Raw genomic sequence first — 21,566 nt, 5'->3', positions numbered from 1 at the left:
CCGATCCGGCGCAACACTAGTCTAATCGCAAACTGATATCGAGGGCTGAAGGCCCGAGCTTGGGCCTTCGCAATTCGGCCCTCGAAATCAGTTTGCGATTATACTAGTGTTGCGCCGGACCGGAGTTTAGATAAAACGTAGGAAAAAAGGCGCGAGCGACTGTTGACAGTCTATAGAATATCATTAGTGCCTATTTCAGACATACAATGAATGATTGCATTGTTAGTTAGTTATGGCTAGTAAAAGGTTTGTCAAGTTTTATATATATACCGGTATATGAGTATGAATGAACTGGACGACAAGAGTCCTTTAGAAAAAAGATTCATTTCACATGATAACAATATATAGAATACTATTATAAAAGTAAAATTATAGCATAGAAAATAGGTTTTGAATATTAAGCAGAAAAGATTGAAAAAAACCAGTTACCATGACAATACAAAATATCATTTTTTTGAGTATCAAGCAGAATAGAATGATAGCAGCACCAGTTCTGTTACCATGACAATACGAAATATCATTTTTGAGTATCAAGCAGAAAAGAATTATAGAAACACAATTTCTGTTACCATGACAATACAAAATATCGTTTTTTGAGTATCAAGCAGAAAAGAATTATAGAAACACAATTTCTGTTACCATGACGATACAAAATATCGTTTTTTGAGTATCAAGCAGAAAAGAATTATAGAAACACAATTTTTGACAATACAAATATCATTAAACTATCAACAACGAATTATTTGTTCCTTCAATTTCCATTCAAAAGGTGAAAGTGTGAATTTTAAAGTTTCATATTTTTTAGTTTATCTTGGTTGTGATAATAAATACCAAACATGACACACCTACTAGATAAAGTATTAGAAGCAATCCATCTAAGTTGTCAATTCTACTAGGTTTGTGACAGTTACTTGATGAAATCTTCAAAGTTAGAAGTCAATGTAAACCTGCACTGTCCATTGTTCTGTCACACAAAAAAACAACAACTGAGAAAGTTTGCTGGTATAAAAAGTTGTTAACAGATATATGTTGTCATGTCAGTGCAAGAAGTTTGTATCTGCTATACAAAGGTCATATCTATTATGCAAATTGTATAGCAGATGTGACCTTCTCGCATTGACGTGATGATTTCATAAAGTATTGGAATGTTGAATAGAAAAGAAAAAAAGTATCAAGACATAAAATAACTATATTTTGGTTAAAAAATATCATTGCCCCTTGTAAGTTTCCAAAAAAGTTTAAAGTGTAATGTTTCTGCTTTTAAAACTAATTTACTGTTTGGTTGCCATATTAGATTTCCCACAATTCCTAATGATGTCAAAGGTCAGCAATTACTAAACAACACATTCAAACACTCTATTGCACAAATCATTACTAGTTGTAGCAAAGCTTTGATTATCTTGAGGAATCATTGCTGGACTCTTAGAAATGACAAAAATATACAGTCTATCAACCCTTCATGATTGTGTACTGTGAAACTATCTTTTTCAAAGGTAACATAATTTGTAAAATGTGTGATTGCTCTTTCAGATTTAACACATTAGTTAGTCAGTAATATAATACCTTAATACCATATCATATAAATATCATTCATTACTAACCAATCAATCTAATTAATATTACAACAAGAAAGCCATTCATAACATTAGTCTTCAAATAAAACAAATGGCAAAAAACTGCCTTCAATGGTAAATACAAAATTTCTCATACAAATTTCATTACCAAGTTTGTCAAATTTCTTGTTTTTCACTTTGGTTTCTCCATTCTCTTTTCTATATAAAGATTGTCCATGGTCTTCAAATCGTACCAAAGTTTACTCATTTAAAGTTTCAGGAACACAACATAGTGGGTTAAGTTGTCATGCTCAAACTGATAATATCAACTTTATTTTCTGATAGAGGAAGGATACCACATTTTTAAATAAAGAGTTGGATGTCAAATGAGATCAAATACATTAATTGGTTTAATTTACTTTCACTTATCAGTGTGGAGTTACCATTGATCTGAACTTAGGTGGAAGTGATGTATGAGACTTGCAAGGCAACTTCTGGTAAACATATTGTCAACTGATTCTATTGTTATGGTAATTGTAATACAGAAGTTACCTAGCAAGAACAAATCTCACATGTCACTTTGACCTATAAAGTTCAGATCAATACCAACTCTGTACTGATAAGCAAATGAACCCCCCCCCCCCCATGCATTTTATCTCATTTATCGCCAAATGCATTCATAAGGTATCCTCTCGTGCACCAGAACTATTTTGACTGAAATCTGTGCTCTTTTAGCTCAGTTGAAGCACCATTGATGCACACCAATTTCTTGTGATACACTAGTGTTCCATTTTCCCTTACTACGTGGTGACCAGTGTGCCCTCCAGGTAAATTAGACATGCCACTGACACATGTGCCATAACAATTTCTTGTCATGCAGCAAACTTTGTTTTCCCCTCATCCCTTACTATATGGTGGGTGACTCATATGAAAACCTACTATCATTCTGACACCCCCCCTCCCCAAAAAAAAAAAAAAAAAAAAAAATTATCAGAGGGCACATTCAGTGTTGGTGAGATGTGACAAACAATAAGTTACTGTTGTGTACTCTGTATACACACTGTAACACAAGTGGCATTTATTTATTATGGCTAAGATTGGCGAATGTTTACTACAACATCCCTACACAACATTAAAAAAAAAAAAATCTATTAATTATAGTAGAACATTCAACAAGAATTATATTCATCACTTGGAGAAATTCTTACTTGAAGAGAAAAGATCAAGTTCATAAGTGTAATGGTCACGATATGTATATGTGAGTTTTTATGACTAAAAAATTATTACCAAAAAAGTACGGATCATGTTAGTGCGTTTAAGAAATCTATTGAATCTATGCATGGCATAGATTGTAATGGAGTCATTAGTCCAGGCTTATCAGTTTGGAGAAAGGGAGGTTAGACTGTGCCCACAACAGCTGATCTGGCAGTCTATGCCTGGCAGTGCATTGTACTTATATAAGGCAATTACACCATGGCTAGGATTGTCCCTCGCACAAAATGCACCCTGCAATTAATGATTTGAAATGTCTAACCTGCCATCTGTTTTATTTCTTCCTGTTTGATACTTTCCTCTTTGAATCAGGTCTTGGTCTAGTCAGAGGATCTGTGTCTGGATGTAATGTTAGCACCGTATAGACACTGTTCTCATACACTTTACCAAAGTACGGTTCTGGGTTTCTCTTCAGCTGTTTACACGCTGGTTGCTTGCCTTTATTCTCCACATCCTCAAGGTCCCAGATTTCAGGAAGGGAACAACCAGTTCTATGGGAAAGACGATGACAACAGTTGTAGTTCTATGTTATAAGCACTGAACATAACCAGGATAGTAGGAAATACACAGTCCCTATCCCTTGCTGTAAACTGTGGTGTATAATGTTAAAACATCAATCAATCAAAAGAATTTGTATAGCGCCAAAATTCAATATGACGTAATGTTCTATGGTGCTGAACAGGAACAATAGTAGATCAATGTAAAAAGTTAGAAAACTCTTGCAAACAGATGTGTCTTGATGTCCCTTTTGAATTTATTGACAGTTGATGAAGAACGAAGTTCAAGTGCTATACTGTTCCATAAGTCTGGCGTTGCTCGTGAGAACACACGCTCACCATATGACTAAGTATTACAACCCGGCTGTTAATGTATATACACATACATATACCAGTATATTCACACACAGCAATTTACCTTTTATACCAACATAACATTCTGCTCTCATCACACTATTGACAAGTGATTTAAAACTAAATACAGGAATGAAGGAATGAAAAGTGATACAAGGTGGAATCGCTTACTTTCTACTTTTAAGACACCAAGATTCTTCAAGAATAATGTAGTTAACTCCCATATTCTCCAAGGTAGCTTTCACTTCTTCAAAAGGTTTTCTGCTATAGATTGAGTACACTTGCTTTGTTCTTCTCCTGTAGACAGAGATGTCAAAAAGCCAATTTTTAAAAAAAAGATCTCACATGCCTTTACCGCTAAAATATTTCTTTCACTGTCAAAATCACAAAGAGATGGACACTGGATTACTTAGTGATGACAATATTGTGACAATATTGCTTTTTGTTTTGCAGAAATAAACATCTTTATTAAATATACAAGTAATATATGTGATTTATACCATGGTCAGTCCATGTCACATATGTCCAATAGTATATTATTCATTCTGTAATCTTCTGTAATCTTAGACTCAAAGTGACACGGCCCATAGATCACTTGTATTTTCCTCGGTTGACCTACTGGAGAATAGTATCTATGTTGTCTGTTTTAATATGTAAATCATCTTATCAAATGTAAAATATTACAGTAAGAGTTTAATGTGATTGACAATGTTACCTGAGTCCCACATTCTCATAGTGTGGATGGTTGACTATAGGTCTTCCTGTCGACAATTTGATAGATGCCATGGTAGGCATAGCACCAGCAAATACTGACGCTGAAATACAAAATGTTATGATAGAAATTAAGTAAAGTGTTGCACATTTCTGTTCATTTCATATCATATGTACTATTTCACCAGTTATGACATGGCTGAGGATAACAGACATGCAGAGATGATGGTTGTGAATCATTTCATTACATCTACGTTATTCATCTATTTCATGTTTCCCTCTCCTATCTGTATGTAGTTACATAATGGTAATATCATCACTTGATATCACAAAATAATTCTCATTTTGATGAGAACGGTAATACTGTTTGCAGTAAGAAGCAAAAAAAAAGTAGAATGTATAAATAAACAACACTGTTACTGTCAAAAATTTGGATTTCTAGTACAAAATCAAGTCATTTGTAAGATTTAACTTACTGTTTCTCTCTCTGTAAAGATACTTCGTGTGGCATACCTAAACCATGGGAAATTCTTTGATCGAATCAAATACTATAATTATAACAGACTTACTAGGTGAAGTATTAGCATTGATCCATTCTAAAAGAACTTCTTGTGGTTGGTTACTATATTCCCCTCTGATACCCCACTGGTGTTGTAAGTTAGCAACTCCCTGAACACTCATACCAGCTACTAGTACAGCTAGTATGGCATAATGTCTGGTTTTATCACCAATGAAACCAAAGAACTGCACACAGAACAGAGAATAATACAATCAAAAGTTATGTGGTTTGATTTATCTAAACTATTGGTAATACTTAGGTGTTATTCCTCCCCAATATTTTTCTTTGTTCAGCCAAGGAAAATAAGAACTGGTCTAAGGGGTCTTTGTCACTATGAGTAGATAGATGAGAATTCTTCACTACTATAATAACATGCAATTTCCGAATATAAAAAAATGTCAGAATTGTTACTATAGTCTTCATCATAAAGTCAGATATATACTGTAGCATATGTTGTCAAACTGAAACCATCCAACATGATCTACGTAAGTACTATTTTGACAAGTTCATGTGTGACCAGTAACCAATGTATGGTGACCTACCTGTTGACTTGCAAGAAGTGATGTGAATAAACACAACTGAGGTGTGAAAAATAACTTGAGTCGCATTATTATGATAGCCATCACAGCAAATGCCAACAATTCGAAGAGATTATAGAGAACCTGGAGAAAGAGAGAATGATAAATGTTTATGTGAGGTCCAAATTAAAACTGATACTTCTCTTTCTCCCTAGGGGGTATTTAGTCGTACACAACTAAGTACAAGTTGGTCTTCTTTCTCCCTAAGGGGTATTTGTTTGTACACAACTAAGTACAAGTTGGTCCTTTTTCTCCCATTAGGGGTATTTGTTTGTACACAACTAAGTACAAGTTGGTTCTCTTTCTACCTAGGGGGTACTTGTTTGTACACAACTAAGTACAAGTTGGCCTTCTTTCTCCCTAGGAGGTATTTGTTTGTACACAACTAAGTACAAATTAGTCTTCTTTCTCCCTAGGGGTATTTGTTTGTACACAACTAAGTACAAGTTGGTCCTCTTTCTCCCTATGGGGTATTTGTTTGTACACAACTAAGTACAAGTTGGTCCTTTTTCTCCCATTAGGGGTATTTGTTTGTACACAACTAAGTACAAGTTGGTTCTCTTTCTACCTAGGGGGTACTTGTTTGTACACAACTAAGTACAAGTTGGCCTTCTTTCTCCCTAGGAGGTATTTGTTTGTACACAACTAAGTATAAGTTGGTCCTCTTTCTACCTAGGGGGTACTTGTTTGTACACAACTAAGTACAAGTTGGTCCTCTTTCTACCTAGGGGGTACTTGTTTGTACACAACTAAGTACAAGTTGGTCCTCTTTCTCCCTAGGGGATATTTGTTTGTACACAACTAAGTACAAGTTGGTCCTCTTTCTCCCTAGGGGATATTTGTTTGTACACAATTAAGTACAAGTTGGGAGAAAAGGGAGTAATTACTAGTCACAGTCATAAACTTGTTTCAAGAGGGGTCCAAACATTTTTGTCGTTATCTATGATATACCTTGACTACTGTGTAGTTTAACAGAAAAAAAGATTGTTAGAATGTTAAAGTTAAGATTACTATGTTTGAAGCTCTCACTGATTCCCTGTATCATTTTTCTTGTGATACTTTAACTATGTTCATTAAGCTCTCAATGCTAAGATATCAAATTGGTCATATTTCAGAACTCATATACAACCCAGAACACCAAAGTAAAGTAATTGGACTGTGTACCACAATCATTTATAGCACATATGATTGTAACGTTTACAGTTTCAATTGCTTTAATCTGAGGCTGCTTGGTAGCCACTCTGAATGTAACAAATCTGTACATGTGTTTTGGTAGTACTCAGCCCTTAATGCCAAGTTGTCGATAAAACTTTATTTGACATTTCAGAACCTCACTTTAAGCCCTCAATGCCAATATGTTAATAAAACTTTTACTGGATATTTCATGATCTGATACTTGCATGTGCAATGATAAAGACTTTTATTGGATATTCCATGATAAGGTGACTCACTCACCTCTGCATCGGGTTTAGATCTCCATTCCCTGCAAGAAACAAGACAAGATAGGATTATAAATAAATTACAAAAATCTTCATAAAACATTCAAGCCAGGAAGCAGTTTACAAGTTGAGGACCACTTGATATCCAAATTAAGTAATTTTAGAATCCAATATGGCCACCGAATCCAATATGGCCACTAAACATTATCATGTTGAACTCTATGAGATAATAAAAAGATTACTAATTTTCTTGAAAACAAGATGGTGAACCAAAAATGTCTTTCGTGATTTCAAAAGGATCAGGAACACGGCAAAGTTTAGAGAGATTTGAGAACTTTGATTTTCAGTGAAATTCAACCCTGATGTGCAATCTACCTTAATGAAAATTTGGCACTTAATAGGTTAAAGACATTTTGTTCTCACAATTTGTATAGTCAGATTTGCATTGGGTGAGTTGATAATTACTACATGTATGGTTAGTATCCAACTGACAATTTTTCAAAAAAGGCCGGGACTTTGGGTAACTTTGAGAGTGCTGTAAAGTACAAGTCTTACAATTTTTCAAAAAAAGACTTTGGGTAACTTTCAAAGTTCTGAGTTTAAATACAAGTAAGTCTTAAAATTTTTCAAAAAAAGGACTTTGGGTAACTTTCAGAGTTCTGAGTTTAAGTACAAATCTTACCTCTCTTCTTCAGTATTTGTAGTTTTCTCAGTTTCCTCTTCAGTGACTGATTCTTCTGTGTTTCCCTGGTTCTTAAATTCATTGTACTCTTTGCGTAGAAACTAATATTGGAGACACAGAAAGGGACTCACGGTTACAGCATTCAATCTTTTTGCAAATACTCTATGTTTGTGCAACAAGACAACATACAATGCCTTGCACACACTACTAGATAACATGTGATAAAATACAATGTCTTGCACACACTACTAGATAACATGTGATAAAATACAATGCCTTGCACACACTACTAGATAACATGTGATAAAATACAATGCCTTACACACACTACTAGATAACATGTGATAAAATACAATGCCTTGCACATACTACTAGATAACACATACTAAAATACAATGCCTTGCACACACTACTAGATAACACATGATAAAATACAATGCCTTGCACACACTACTAGATAACACATAATAAAATACAATGCCTTGCACATACTACTAGATAACACATACTAAAATACAATGCCTTGCACACACTACTAGATAACATGTGATAAAATACAATGCCTTGCACACACTACTAGATAACACATGATAAAATACAATGCCTTGCACACACTACTAGATAACTGTGATAAAATACAATGCCTTGCACACACTACTAGATAACATGTGATAAAATACAATGCCTTGCACACACTACTAGATAACATGTGATAAAATACAATGCCTTGCACACACTACTAGATAACATGTGATAAAATACAATGCCTTGCACACACTACTAGATAACACATGATAAAATACAATGCCTTGCACACACTACTAGATAACTGTGATAAAATACAATGCCTTGCACACACTACTAGATAACATGTGATAAAATACAATGCCTTGCACATACTACTAGATAACACATACTAAAATACAATGCCTTGCACACACTACTAGATAACACATGATAAAATACAATGCCTTGCACACACTACTAGATAACATGTGATAAAATACAATGCCTTGCACATACTACTAGATAACACATGATAAAATACAATGCCTTGCACACACTACTAGATAACATGTGATAACATACAATGCGTTGCACACACTACTAGATAACACATACTAAAATACAATGCCTTGCACACACTACTAGATAACATGTGATAAAATACAATGCCTTGCACATACTACTAGATAACACATACTAAAATACAATGCCTTGCACACACTACTAGATAACATGTGATAAAATACAATTTTGATGTATATTTCAATGTTGTAATTTGTCCTTTGTTTGTGTATGCTCATTTCATGAATGGCTGATGTTATTTGCTTTTACTTACATCAAATGAAACAACTGCTACTGCAAGAAGACAACTTGGTAGTAATACAGTCTTGAGAAATCTCCAAGGAGTCTGAAAAGTAAAACAGAGTAATTTAGTAAGACATCTTGGTAGTAACAGTTTTGAGAAATCTCCAAGGAGTCTGTGAAGTAAAACGTAAAGCAAATTTTCATTTTCCAATATTTTATTTAAAGATTAAACTGTATTAATGTCTAACATTTCATTATATTGTCTTTTGGGCTTGTGATATCATCAGTTTGTGTGGTGAAGGAAACTTATACTGTATTAATGTCTAACATTTCAGTATATTGTCTTTTGGGCTTGTGACGTCATCAGTTTGTGTGGTGAAGGAAACTTAAACTGTATTAATGTCTAACATTTCAGTATATTGTCTTTTGGGCTTGTGATATCATCAGTTTGTGCAGTGAAGGAAACTTAAACTGTATTAATGTCTAACATTTCAGTGTATTGTCTTTTGGGCTTGTGACGTCATCAGTTTGTGCAGTGAAGGAAACTTATACTGTATTAATGTCTAACATTTCAGTGTATTGTCTTTTGGGCTTGTGACGTCATCAGTTTGTGTGGTGAAGGAAACTTATACTGTATTAATGTCTAACATTTCAGTGTATTGTCTTTTGGGCTTGTGACGTCATCAGTTTGTGTGGTGAAGGAAACTTAAACTGTATTAATGTCTAACATTTCAGTGTATTGTCTTTTGGGCTTGTGACGTCATCAGTTTGTGTGGTGAAGGAAACTTATACTGTATTAATGTCTAACACTTCAGTATATTGTCTTTTGGGCTTGTGACGTCATCAGTTTGTGGGGTGAAATCAAACTCTGCAGCCTAGGTATACAACATAGTGTGGATCTTACCTGTTCCTCCATGAAATCAAACTCTGCAGCACAGGTATACAACATAGTGTGGATCTTACCTGTTCCTCCATGAAATCAAACTCTGCAGCACAGGTATACAACATAGTGTGGAAGTCCTTGTAGTCTGAAAACTTGGACCGGAAAATGTTGAAAATGTGTGCCTGGGGGACGAGATCAGAGTGACATACTCTTCAGAACTAATAAGTGACATATACATACTGTTATTATACTACATTAAAAAAAACTGAATTTGAATTTGCATAAATACATGAAATCATAAGCCTAATATTTTGCTTGTCTGATATAAAACTCTCAGGTAACACCAAAAATGACATACTCTTCATATGTCCAGTAAAATTGTAGATAACTCAGTCCCTTAAAAAGTGGTAATATCACGGACAAATACATTTGTAAATGTAGCCTCTTTGTTGCTGTCTCTCTTCCCAAACACTGCCTAATATACAAAGTAGATATCTACTGCACGTTTGTGAATATGCTTGGTGGTTATGTTCAGTCTGTTGTGAACAGCATGTATGGTTTGGTTTTCTATTTTCTCTCTAATTTAAATAGTTTTATGTTGCTATACTTACATCATCTTCTACTTTGATCATTTTGGACAGTAAGACCTTGACACCTCCTATGCCTACAAGTAGTAGAATGCCTTGAGTAACCTGTAAATGACAATATTACAAATCAACAGAGTCAAACTTTGGCTAACTATTTCAGAGAGAAATCTGTAAGACCTTGACTCGACCTATACTTTCAAGTAGTAGAATGCCTTGAGTAACCTGTAAATGACAACATTACAAATCAAACTTTGGCTAACTATTTCAGAGAGAAATCTGTAAGACCTTGACTCGGCCTATACTTTCAAGTAGTAGAATGCCTTGATTTTATAATTTGGCAACAAAGATAATAAGATATTGATTCTCATAAGTAGAAGTATTTGAATTTATTATACGACCACCAAAATCAAGATTTTGATATTAGTCTAAGTTGCAATATACTGAAGTAAAACATGAAAGAAATAATATTTTGTCAGAGAAGTACCTCCGATATAATCATAAATCACTAAAATACAACATTTATGTAAAGCCAGATGCATTCAGCAAGTATAGAAATTGAAGTGGAAATTGATGTTGGAAGTCTTTCTCATTTTAGTGAAAGGACAATTAGCAGCTGTGTAAAAGCCAGGTTTTTAAAAATATAACCCCCCCCCCCCCCCACACACACACACACCTACAATGCCCACACATGCCTACATGTACAACCTCCCCCCCACACACACACATCCACACACCCGAACCCCCCCACCCACCCACCCACCCACCAACCCACCCACCCACACACACACCCACACAGACACAGACACACACACACAGACACAGACACAGACACAGACACACACACACACACACACACACACACACACACACACACACACACACACACACACACACACACACACACACACACACACACACACACACACACACCTAAAACCCAAACTTGTATTCAGCTTTCAAGTTATCAATGATTAAACACAAAGTGGACACCAGACTTGAATCATAATACTGATGAATGAAAGCTAAATAATTCTATAAATCCATAAGGTTCCACTGATAAGACAGTAATAATCAAAGACCATGGGATTCATATATTGGGTTTAATTTTGACAACTAAGACACACGGTTAGTCAAAACATAAGATATATCACAGATATATCACATTCCAAATATGGAAGTAGACATGGTGCACTTACCAATATAAGCAGTCTGTGTTTGAGTCTTTCAATGACAGGTTCTGCCATCACAATCGCCTACATATAGCAAAACAAAGTATTTTTATTAGTTAACAATGCTGAACTGAATCACTAGTACCTACAACACATGCCTGAATACATGATATCTACAAGAATTACATAATACAAAACCACTTCATTTCAAAGGATGTGTAGTTCCTGAGAATATGTACAACATAAGAGAGGAACCTGCAGTGAAGAGCTTATTGTCAACTCAAAGCTAAGGAAAAGAACTTAGCTAAACATATCCTGTTTGAATTTCCACTTTTCACTTGTTAGAAAAATTGAGAATTTCATTCTTTTTCATTACATTTCCGTGTATTACCAGTACAATACTAACAATATACTTTTGATTGTAATTGTTCTAATAAAAAAAATAACTGCAATTTCTACAATAAGAGACCTTCACAAAGCAATGTTACATTACATCTTTATATGATTTCAGTTGTTATTGTAAGCTATCATTACAGTGGAAGGTCCTTGAGATTTCTTTGGGTTTTCTTAGTAGCTATCTAATGATCATCATGATGACTTGAGACTCACCATTACTGTGACAAGACAGGATGCATAGAATGAGGTAAGTAGCATCTCATTGCCAAACAGTAAGATAAAACTGATTACCAAACTAATCTGAAGATGGAATACAGAGTGTTGAGACATGAAATCAAATTATGTTCTAAAGCGATGCTTCAGTCTATTTGTATACACGTGCGCTTTATTACCGTTCAATTTTTAGACTTTTGGAATTGAAGTTTCAAACTAGTGTACAGCTTTCTTCTTTTTTTTTAATTTACTTTTTTTTAAACGTACATGTATTTAAAATGGAGTATCTGTTGATACTGAAGAGATCCAGTCATATTTACAATGGCAGAATCTCTCATAATACTTTAAAGAGGTGTGTTTTATTGCACACCAAAAAATTAACGGTGTTGTCTATATATATATATATATATATATATATATATAATACTGTAAATCTACACAGAATACTTATCATTATGTTCATTGAGTGAACAGGGTATTAAGCCATCTTTAATAGAGGCTAGGATAATCATGATTTTGTACAAAATTTCACACTGACGCCACTGAATTGATTCATCGTCATAAGTGTTTGTGTCAATCACATGATTACTCACACAAAGTAAGGGATACGGAACTGAGTGCTAATGAAGATGAATCTTTCTGTCTACACACAAAAAGTTCTTATTTGGGGGGTTGTAATTATTACTTGATATCTGCAGCTCTCTTGACAAATAGAATGTGAGAATGGTGAATAACTAACAAAGTTCATCTGTACAATATCTTTACTTTCTTGTTTGATTGTCAAAACGTGTTAAAAGTTCATTCTTTTTGGGAGGTGGTGGGAGGTAAATGAAGGAACCATTAATTAAATATAACTTACTATTTGTCCATTCAGAATACATTTGATCTTCTTGGATCCTATGTATCCTAATACATAACAACCAAAGACGGCCATTGTCTGTAAAAAAATACATTTCATCAATGAATCTGTGATCATTAAAGAAACCTAGGACTGTACATGTTAAATCTGACATTACAGTTAGATAGATAAGACTGTACAGTGCGGTTAGTAAAACTATTCTTGATACTTGTACCTGAAATAGAATTTCTACTACTGCCTAATAGACAATTATAGAAACACAAAATGACCTATCAAACTTTATCCCACTGTCCTTCATAGACTGTTTTCTGAGGATATGTTATAACGTTATTGTTGGTTTTACAGCTGGCCAAACATTTTGATTTGCTATTTGTTATTCCCAAAATATTACTTGCTTGACTGTAGGAACTTTTAAATTACTAGAATCACAACTGTCGTAATACATACACAGCAAAGACTGTAAAAAGAAACTACTTCTTTTACACTATTATTAAAATATTCACCTACATGGTACCAGTGTAAGTCACATTAGCATGTGATGTAACATGTCAGGATTGAAATAATCAGTGACACTGAAACAAATCTTGTCTGTATTTATGAAATTTAAAGACACTTACCTGTGTAAGTAGTGCATATTGTGCAAATTGCCATGGCAACATAAAACATACAGTTGCTGCAGCTATTGCTAATGAGTGCCTGATATTAGGTCTGGGAATTCTGAAATGATGAAAAATAACATAATACTAATGAAGCCTGTATTTTGATAAAGAGTGCTAAAGTTAGAATATGATATGGTAAAACAACATAAGCTTTTTTTTTTTTTTTTTTTTTTTTTTTGGGGGGGGGGGGGGTATTGTCAAATAATTCATTGACTGTGTATTTCTGCATTATGTATTGTGTCTTGGTTGAGTGATGGTATCATATATGTGTTGATAAATCCAACCTTTATTTGGGAACAGTTTTGGGTGTACTAACGAATACATGCCAGTATATCTTAGTTGATTTACATGTAGTTATTATAGTAGTTATTATAATTTATTTCAGGTTCAATACACCATAGTACAGTTAACCAAGTTCTGGCCATTTCATACATAAGGATCACATGAGGGCACCCCACATTTGGTAAAGTGAGGGGTAAATTTTTATCAGGCTACTGATCATATGACAATATATAAAGCCACGAAGTGTGTGTAAGAGAACTCTGTCATATGAAGTCATATGACATATTGCAGGTATTTCATAAGTTGGCCATTCATAACATCCACACATTCATAGAGAAGATGAATTATTTCATCTAGAAATTTATCACTCATTCTGTATAATCCTAAACAATGGATATAATTGGATATAATGATATAATCCTAAACAATGGAGGCTATTGTCAAGGACATAATCCTAAACAAGGATGTTATTGTCTAGGATATAATCCTAAACAATGGAGGCTATTGTCTAGTATATAATCCTAAACAATGAAGGCTATTGTCTAGGACATAATCCTAAACAATGGAGGCTATTGTCTAGTATATAATCCTAAACAATGAAGGCTATTGTCTAGGATATAATCCTAAACAATGGAGGCTATTGTCTAGTATATAATCCTAAACAATGAAGGCTATTGTCTAGGACATAATCCTAAACAATGGAGGCTATTGTCTATTATATAATCCTAAACAATAAAGGCTATTGTCTAGGATATAATCCTAAACAATGGAGGCTATTGGCTATGATATAATTCCAAACAATGGAGGCTATTGTCTAGTATATAATCCTAAACAATGGAGGCTATTGTCTAGGATATAATTCCAAACAATGGAGGCTATTGTCTAGGATATAATCAGTCTACCATCCTACACACTCAAAAATTAAGGAATATACAAACAAATTGTTGGCTTTGTTTCTCTCACCTGAGTGTATATGTTACTATAAACAAACTGTTGGCTTTGTTTCTCTCACCTTAGTGTATATGTTACAATAAACAAACTGTTGGCTTTGTTTCTCTCACCTTAGTGTATATGTTACTATAAACAAATTGTTGGCTTTGTTTCTCTCACCTTAGTGTATATGTTACTATAAACAGATTGTTGGTTTTGTTTCTCTCACCTTAGTGTATATGTTACTATAAACATTTGAAGAACCAAGAAAGGATATGAAAAGCTTTCCCTGAGAGGAGGTGTCCACTGTACTCTGGTTGCCTAACAATAAAAATACATAAAAATAACCTATGGTATATATGTTCCTGAAATCTCTATTACATAAAAAAAAATAGTATTACATATATGATCTTTTGCTACACACGAAATTGCGTGATTGCGCTGTATGATTACTATGATTTTTATGGAAATTTGCCATTTCAGATAAACATATGTAATAATAACAGAACCTCATGCAGTGTGAGTGCATGTGTGGGTACTCAGGGGCTCGTGCTTGCAGTGTTTTCTGCTGCACTCAGAAGCATTGGCCAAAAATTTTTTTTATAATGGGTGCATATTCTTACTGGATTTTAAATTCACCCTGTGAAAGATGATGAAGGTAATGTCCCCTTGTGATCTGACATTTAACAAGTTGGCATCAACAGACAGGATCAGCCAATCGCCAAGAGAAATATTTTTTTGATTGATGGAATCTTTCTTGTATACAACTTCATATCTAACTAAGTGGGTTGAGACGCTGCTACACATATAGGAATTATTATACTAAGGCTAGACCGACTTGGCCAATCAGAGCCTTGATTTTGGTTGGTTATATGGAGCCATAACCCACTCTTTCTTAGGGGTGTGACCTATATTACACCCAGCACTCAATTTGCATGCAACAAATTACACAAAATTTTGAAAAAGATCTGTTTGAGCCAATCACGCCGTAGTATAAGTAAGATAGACTTATGTCAGGTTTGAATACCTGCCTTGGTCATCAACTCCTGTAATTAGTCATTTTCCTAATTGTGTATGAAGAGGACATGGTCAAGATCAACCTAGCAACAATCTATGCTATACTCTAGACAATTATGAGAAATTCTCCACTGTCTATCCTTATACCCATCTACTTTACCTCGCCATGATTGAAGAAGAAACAAGTGACAGCTAGAAGTCCTCCTATGATACTCTTACTAAGGTATACACCAAACAGAAATATTACACTCATGGTCAGACCATTCTCCAAAAATACACCATTAATATAAAAATAGGCTTGGTCACCAACCCCTGAAATTAAACAACAACAACAACAACAACAACAACATAAATATCATTACTGCATTACCACAAACAAGAGTAAACAAGTCATTGAGAATGACATAGTCCCCGCTATGATTGGGTTTTAAGGAATTATCACTACTCTGATCACGCAACAACACTTGTGAACCTAAATCAAACAGACTTAGATATGTTGTGTCTGCTTGTTGGACATGGAACATGCCTACAACAATAAAGGATTGGTCGGGTATGGGGGATCATATCATGATGAAAATGGATATGCACATGTATGTCATAGAACACTGTCCTAATACCAACTTTGAATGTGATCTGTTCAAGTATGTCTGAGTTATGGCTTTGGACATGGAAAATTCACAAACAAAATGGCTGCCAGGCAGCCATATTGGATCGTATCACGACGAAAATGGATATGCACATGTATGTCATAGAACACTGTCCTAATACCAACTTTGAATGAGATCTGTTCAAGCATGTCTGAGTTATGGCTTTGGACATAGAAAAATCACAAACAAAATGGCTGCCAGGCGGCCATATTGGATCGTATCACAATGAAAATGAATATGCACATGTCATAGAACACTGTCCTATTACCAACTTTGAATGAGATCTGTTCAAGCATGTCTGAGTTATGGCTTTGGACATGAAAATTCACAAACAAAATGGCTGCCAGGCGGCCATATTGGATCGTATCATGACAACAATGAATATGCACATATATGCCATAGAACACTGTCCTAATACCAACTTTGAATGAGATCTGTTCAAGCATGTCTGAGTTATGGCTTTAGACAGGGAAAATGTTTTAATCTAACAGGGTGGATTCTAAGCTAATATCAAGAGGAAAATGATGAAAATAGAAGAATTTCTGTGCTACATCTTACCTTCACAGTTTGGTACAGGTGGTAAATCATTACCTCGGTTGACAGTATAGCAAATCTTGGTCTGGATTTTTAAACTCTTGGTGACACTATCAAATACCCTAAAACCAGCTGCCAAAACTACCTGTATATGTAAATTGTGTTACAGTCAAAAATACACGTAGTTGCCAATAATATGAACTTGAAAATTAAAGATATCTCAAAGCACTAGAAAAGATGTGTAAAAATTGAACCTATTAGTCTTTTGATATAACCCCCCCCCCCCCCCCCCCCCCCATGCAGGACTCAAGAGTTAGTGAATCTATTTCACAGCTGGTGGTCCCCAGACCAGTGACTCAGAAATCCAGTGGTCTTGCAGCTAAAAATTGTGATACTGTTGTTTTCACCTCTTGCGTCAAACATTTCAATTTTTCCCAACCCTGAATTGCATTCTCTTTTCCTTTTCTTGTTACTGCTTTGGGCAACTCCTCGCTGCCAAAAAAAAGAAATGGTCCTACGAAAAAAATCAGTACTCTACTCTGCCAGACCATTTTGTTTGCTCATCCCTGCAATGATAATTATTTTATTTTTTTGGCAGTTGAAAGCCATTGCAGTTATGCAGTTAACAGTATGTATGGTTTTATTCATAGTGACTGAGTCACTGAATGTCGGCAAAACAGAGTATATTCAACATAACAAAAGGCAATACAATTGTCTGAAACTATATGTTCAAATGAAGTAATATGTCTCCTTGTTTGCTTTTGTCAGAAGCAAATAGCTGTTTACAAAGGTCTCATAGAAATTAGAATATAGGTGAATACAAGCAATGGTTTACTTTTTAATAATTGTTTCTTTTACATGTACATGTGACAGTTAATTACATGTTATTCCCCAATATTTTTCTTCATTTAACCAAGAAAAATACAAGTGACCTAAGGGGGCTTTGTCACTATGAGTATGAGTCGCTAGATGAGTAATGACAACCCCTTAGGTCACTAGTAATTTCTGGGTGAATGAAGAAACATATTGGAGAAAAACATAATTATACCAGCGACATCAGTATCAAAGAAAAATTGGGGAAAGTAATGGCAATTTTGAACATTTTGACTTATATTTCAAACACAGCAGAACCAGTGACATACTGAGACACGCAGTCGTGACTTAGATGAATGTTGTCGTGATAGAGAATGACCAGAGTATGTAATTGTTTTTGTTCACCTTAACTTGTGCATGGTATAATGATTTATCTTTTGATAATGCAAATGTAATGATCAAAATGGAGCATCGTCACGTTACCTAGACTCAAAGCACAGTTATACAGAGATACAGAATAGTAAAATATTTTGATGTCACATGACAACAGTATCTACTTCTTACCTCTGGCCATAGATTAAATCTCTTGAGTACATTAATAGTATCAGGATACTCTGTAATATTATCTCTCATCACTGAATTCAAACCATCTAGGAAAGTAGGCGCTTGGATAATGGTCTTGTAATACGAATAGTATAACCCCTGGAGGAAAGAAGGAACACACTTATACCTTAGAGTGACATGTAATCACATAACATTAACAGTAACATAAACAAGTCGAAACAAGGAATTACCAAGGTTTACAAGTCACTACATTTAGTGTACAATATATACAGGTAATGCTGTTGAAAGGAAAAATAAGATGAAAATATTTGTAAAAGTGTTCCTAATACCAGATAAAATAATGTTGACATGTTAACTACTAGTAGTTACAACTATGTGACTATATGACCCAAATGGGAGTATTTGCAAAGTTTGACCTCGTGAACAGTAGTAATTGTAATAAAAACATTAAAGCCATCATAATAAAATATTCAAATACTGCAACTTTTTGATCATTTGAAGCTCATATACATGTATGCATCAGTTGTTATGAAAGTGTTTCTAAAACCAGATGAATTAATTTTGACTAATTAACTACTACTAGTTAAAGATAAATGAGTATATGGCCCAAATGTGAATATTTACAAGGTTACAAGCCATGGAAAGTACCATCTATAATAAAAACATTAACTGAGTACTATATTATTTTACAACCAAGAGTACATGTTCAAATTAATACTGTGAAGATATTAATTTTTAATCATTTGAGGATATGCATGTGTGGTCCTACAGAGCTGTGTTGAGTACATAACACATCAGTACTGAATGTCAACATTATTGTGATCATGTCAGTAATGAATACCATGAATATTATTCACCCCCTTTTCTTTTTTGTTTCTTACTATTTTCTCCTAACTTTTAAGTGAATGAAAACCAACTTTCATCTGTGTGTGTGTGTGTGTGTGTGTGTGTGTGTGTGTGTGTGTGTGTGTGTGTGTGTGTGTGTGTGTGTGTGTGTGTGTCTGGCTGTCTGAGTGTGGTGTGTCTATCTGTCTGTCTCTCTGTGGTGTGTGTGTGTGTGCATCTGCCTGTCTATCTGTCTGTCTGTGTATGTATGTATGTATGTATGTATGTATGTATGTATGTATGTATGTATGTATGTATGTATGTATGTATGTATGTATGTATGTATGTATGTATGTATGTATGTGTGTGTGTATGTGTGTATGTATTTATGTGTGTGTGTGTGTGTGTGTGTGTGTGTGTGTGTGTGTGTGTGTGTGTGTGTGTGTGTGTGTGTGTGTGTGGTGGCTTGTGATTAATTCATATTCAGCTGTATGATATAGCACTGTACATGCACATGTTGTATTAACCCACTGAGTATACATATTCAGGTGAAAGCAGTATCTATTTCACAAGATCAATACTATACTTATGTACATATCTGTCGCAATGTGGATGTTTACACATGAGAAATGCATATAGGTAATCTGCCTTGTGTGAGAAAGGCAGATAATATCTCAAACTGAAGGCACAAATGCCATTTTGCAGCAATATTATCTTTATTATATATAATTGAATGAATGTTTTTTTGGTGGGAAATGTATATTGATTTTCTTTAATTTAGATTTCATGCACAAAATTTGAGAGCTTTTAGTCCAAACTGCAATTCAGATAAGGCCTAAAAAAGAAAATTGTTTGATTCCAGTTACCCGGCCCAACCTAGTTTTTCACTGCTGACCATAAACTTTTTTTTATGTATTGGAGAAAAAAATAATAAAATTGAGAAAATTGTGAAATCTCGCAAGAAATAGTGGATTCAGAAACTGATATCTACTTATAAAAAGACAATATAAAACTCTTCTTCCAATCTGTAATGGTTGTACATCTGATAGGAAAAAATAAACAACACAGAGACCATATGGAAAACAATGGAAAACATAACTACCTGAACCAGACACTCACATATGAAAAAAATATATTTGAAAAATAAAATAAAAAATCTACCTACCCCACCTATTCTAAAATTGAGTGTAATCGGATCTAAACAATTGTTTTTGCTAAGCCTTAGCTACTACTTTGTTGTATATTGCCCTTGAGAAATATAGGCTTCACTTGCCAAGGCAAATATCCTGGATGCTCCTATCTAAAAATGGCAAGAATGTATTGAGACTTGTACAACTGCCGACATCAAACCATGGACAATCAGAATCGGTTACAAACAAGGAAAGTAAACAACTGAATTGAATTAAGAACACTTGGCACAGCATGTTGGAACAGCAGAGACTTATATTACATTCCATCATTTGATAAGAACAATTTTATGGAACAATTTTATGGCCACCTTACATAATAGTTCACATTCACAAACAAATCTCCAGTTCTCCAGCATTTCATGTATGCATAAAGAGGTCAAAAAGCTGTTCTCATCAGACCATGGTGTGTAAAAGTACATGCCTCTGCTGTTTCAACATACTGAATGAAGTGTTATTAATCCAATTCATTTGTTTACTTTCCCTGTTTGTAAAAGTTTTTGTTTGTCCATGGTCTGATGTCTGCAATTGTATGTAATATGGTAATATTCTTGTCAGATGAATGAACACACAAACAGGTCAATTCTTACCATTTCAGTTCTGAATGTCATTTCTCTTTCCAAGTCAGACAAATGGGAAAAAAATCTGTCATTTTCAAACATACTTGATATGTGAGCTCTGAAATATACAAAATATGAAAGTGGATAACATTTTCAATTAATGATATTCTATTCCACATTTGATAACATAACAGTGAAACATCATTTTAATTAATACTAAACCATATATTCAATATATGAATTCAGGAGTGGTTAAAATGAAATTTTTAGTTTTGTAAAAATAAATTGCTTTTTCCCCCTCCATTCAGAATCAGGAAATGTTTTCCTACAAATTTGACAAATGTTGTGGCACCCTATGAAGTCATGTGTTTAGTAATAGAAAGGACAACAGGTGGTGACTTTAGTGCAAATACCATCCCCATATTACTGATCTACAATATAGGACAATTAATTAACTTTATAAATTGCGTTGACAGTTGTGCACC

General features: G+C 34.3%; 1 protein-coding gene across 1 annotated transcript; it reads right to left on the bottom strand.

The window, feature by feature from the left end:
• Positions 1–2,689: 2,689 nt before the first annotated feature.
• Positions 2,690–21,365, bottom strand: LOC144433596 (protein C-mannosyl-transferase DPY19L1-like). The gene is made up of 19 exons (XM_078121922.1): positions 21,112–21,365; positions 18,510–18,647; positions 17,157–17,277; positions 16,112–16,263; positions 15,164–15,255; positions 13,681–13,780; positions 13,064–13,141; positions 12,205–12,291; positions 11,623–11,679; positions 10,451–10,531; positions 9,920–10,021; positions 8,988–9,059; positions 7,646–7,746; positions 6,980–7,007; positions 5,489–5,608; positions 4,957–5,131; positions 4,392–4,491; positions 3,848–3,973; positions 2,690–3,316 (listed from the first exon to the last, which is right to left on the bottom strand). Exons 1-19 carry the CDS (start codon positions 21,181–21,183, stop codon positions 3,100–3,102), a joined length of 2,019 nt encoding a protein of 672 aa, XP_077978048.1. The 5' UTR covers positions 21,184–21,365; the 3' UTR covers positions 2,690–3,099.
• Between the last annotated feature and the right edge of the window lie 201 nt (positions 21,366–21,566).

Source organism: Glandiceps talaboti, chromosome 4 (genome assembly GCF_964340395.1).
Source record: "Glandiceps talaboti chromosome 4, keGlaTala1.1, whole genome shotgun sequence".
NCBI lineage: Eukaryota > Metazoa > Hemichordata > Enteropneusta > Spengelidae > Glandiceps > Glandiceps talaboti.
The sequence above is the reverse complement of the archived record's forward strand: the minus strand, read 5'-3'. Positions and strand labels throughout refer to the sequence as shown.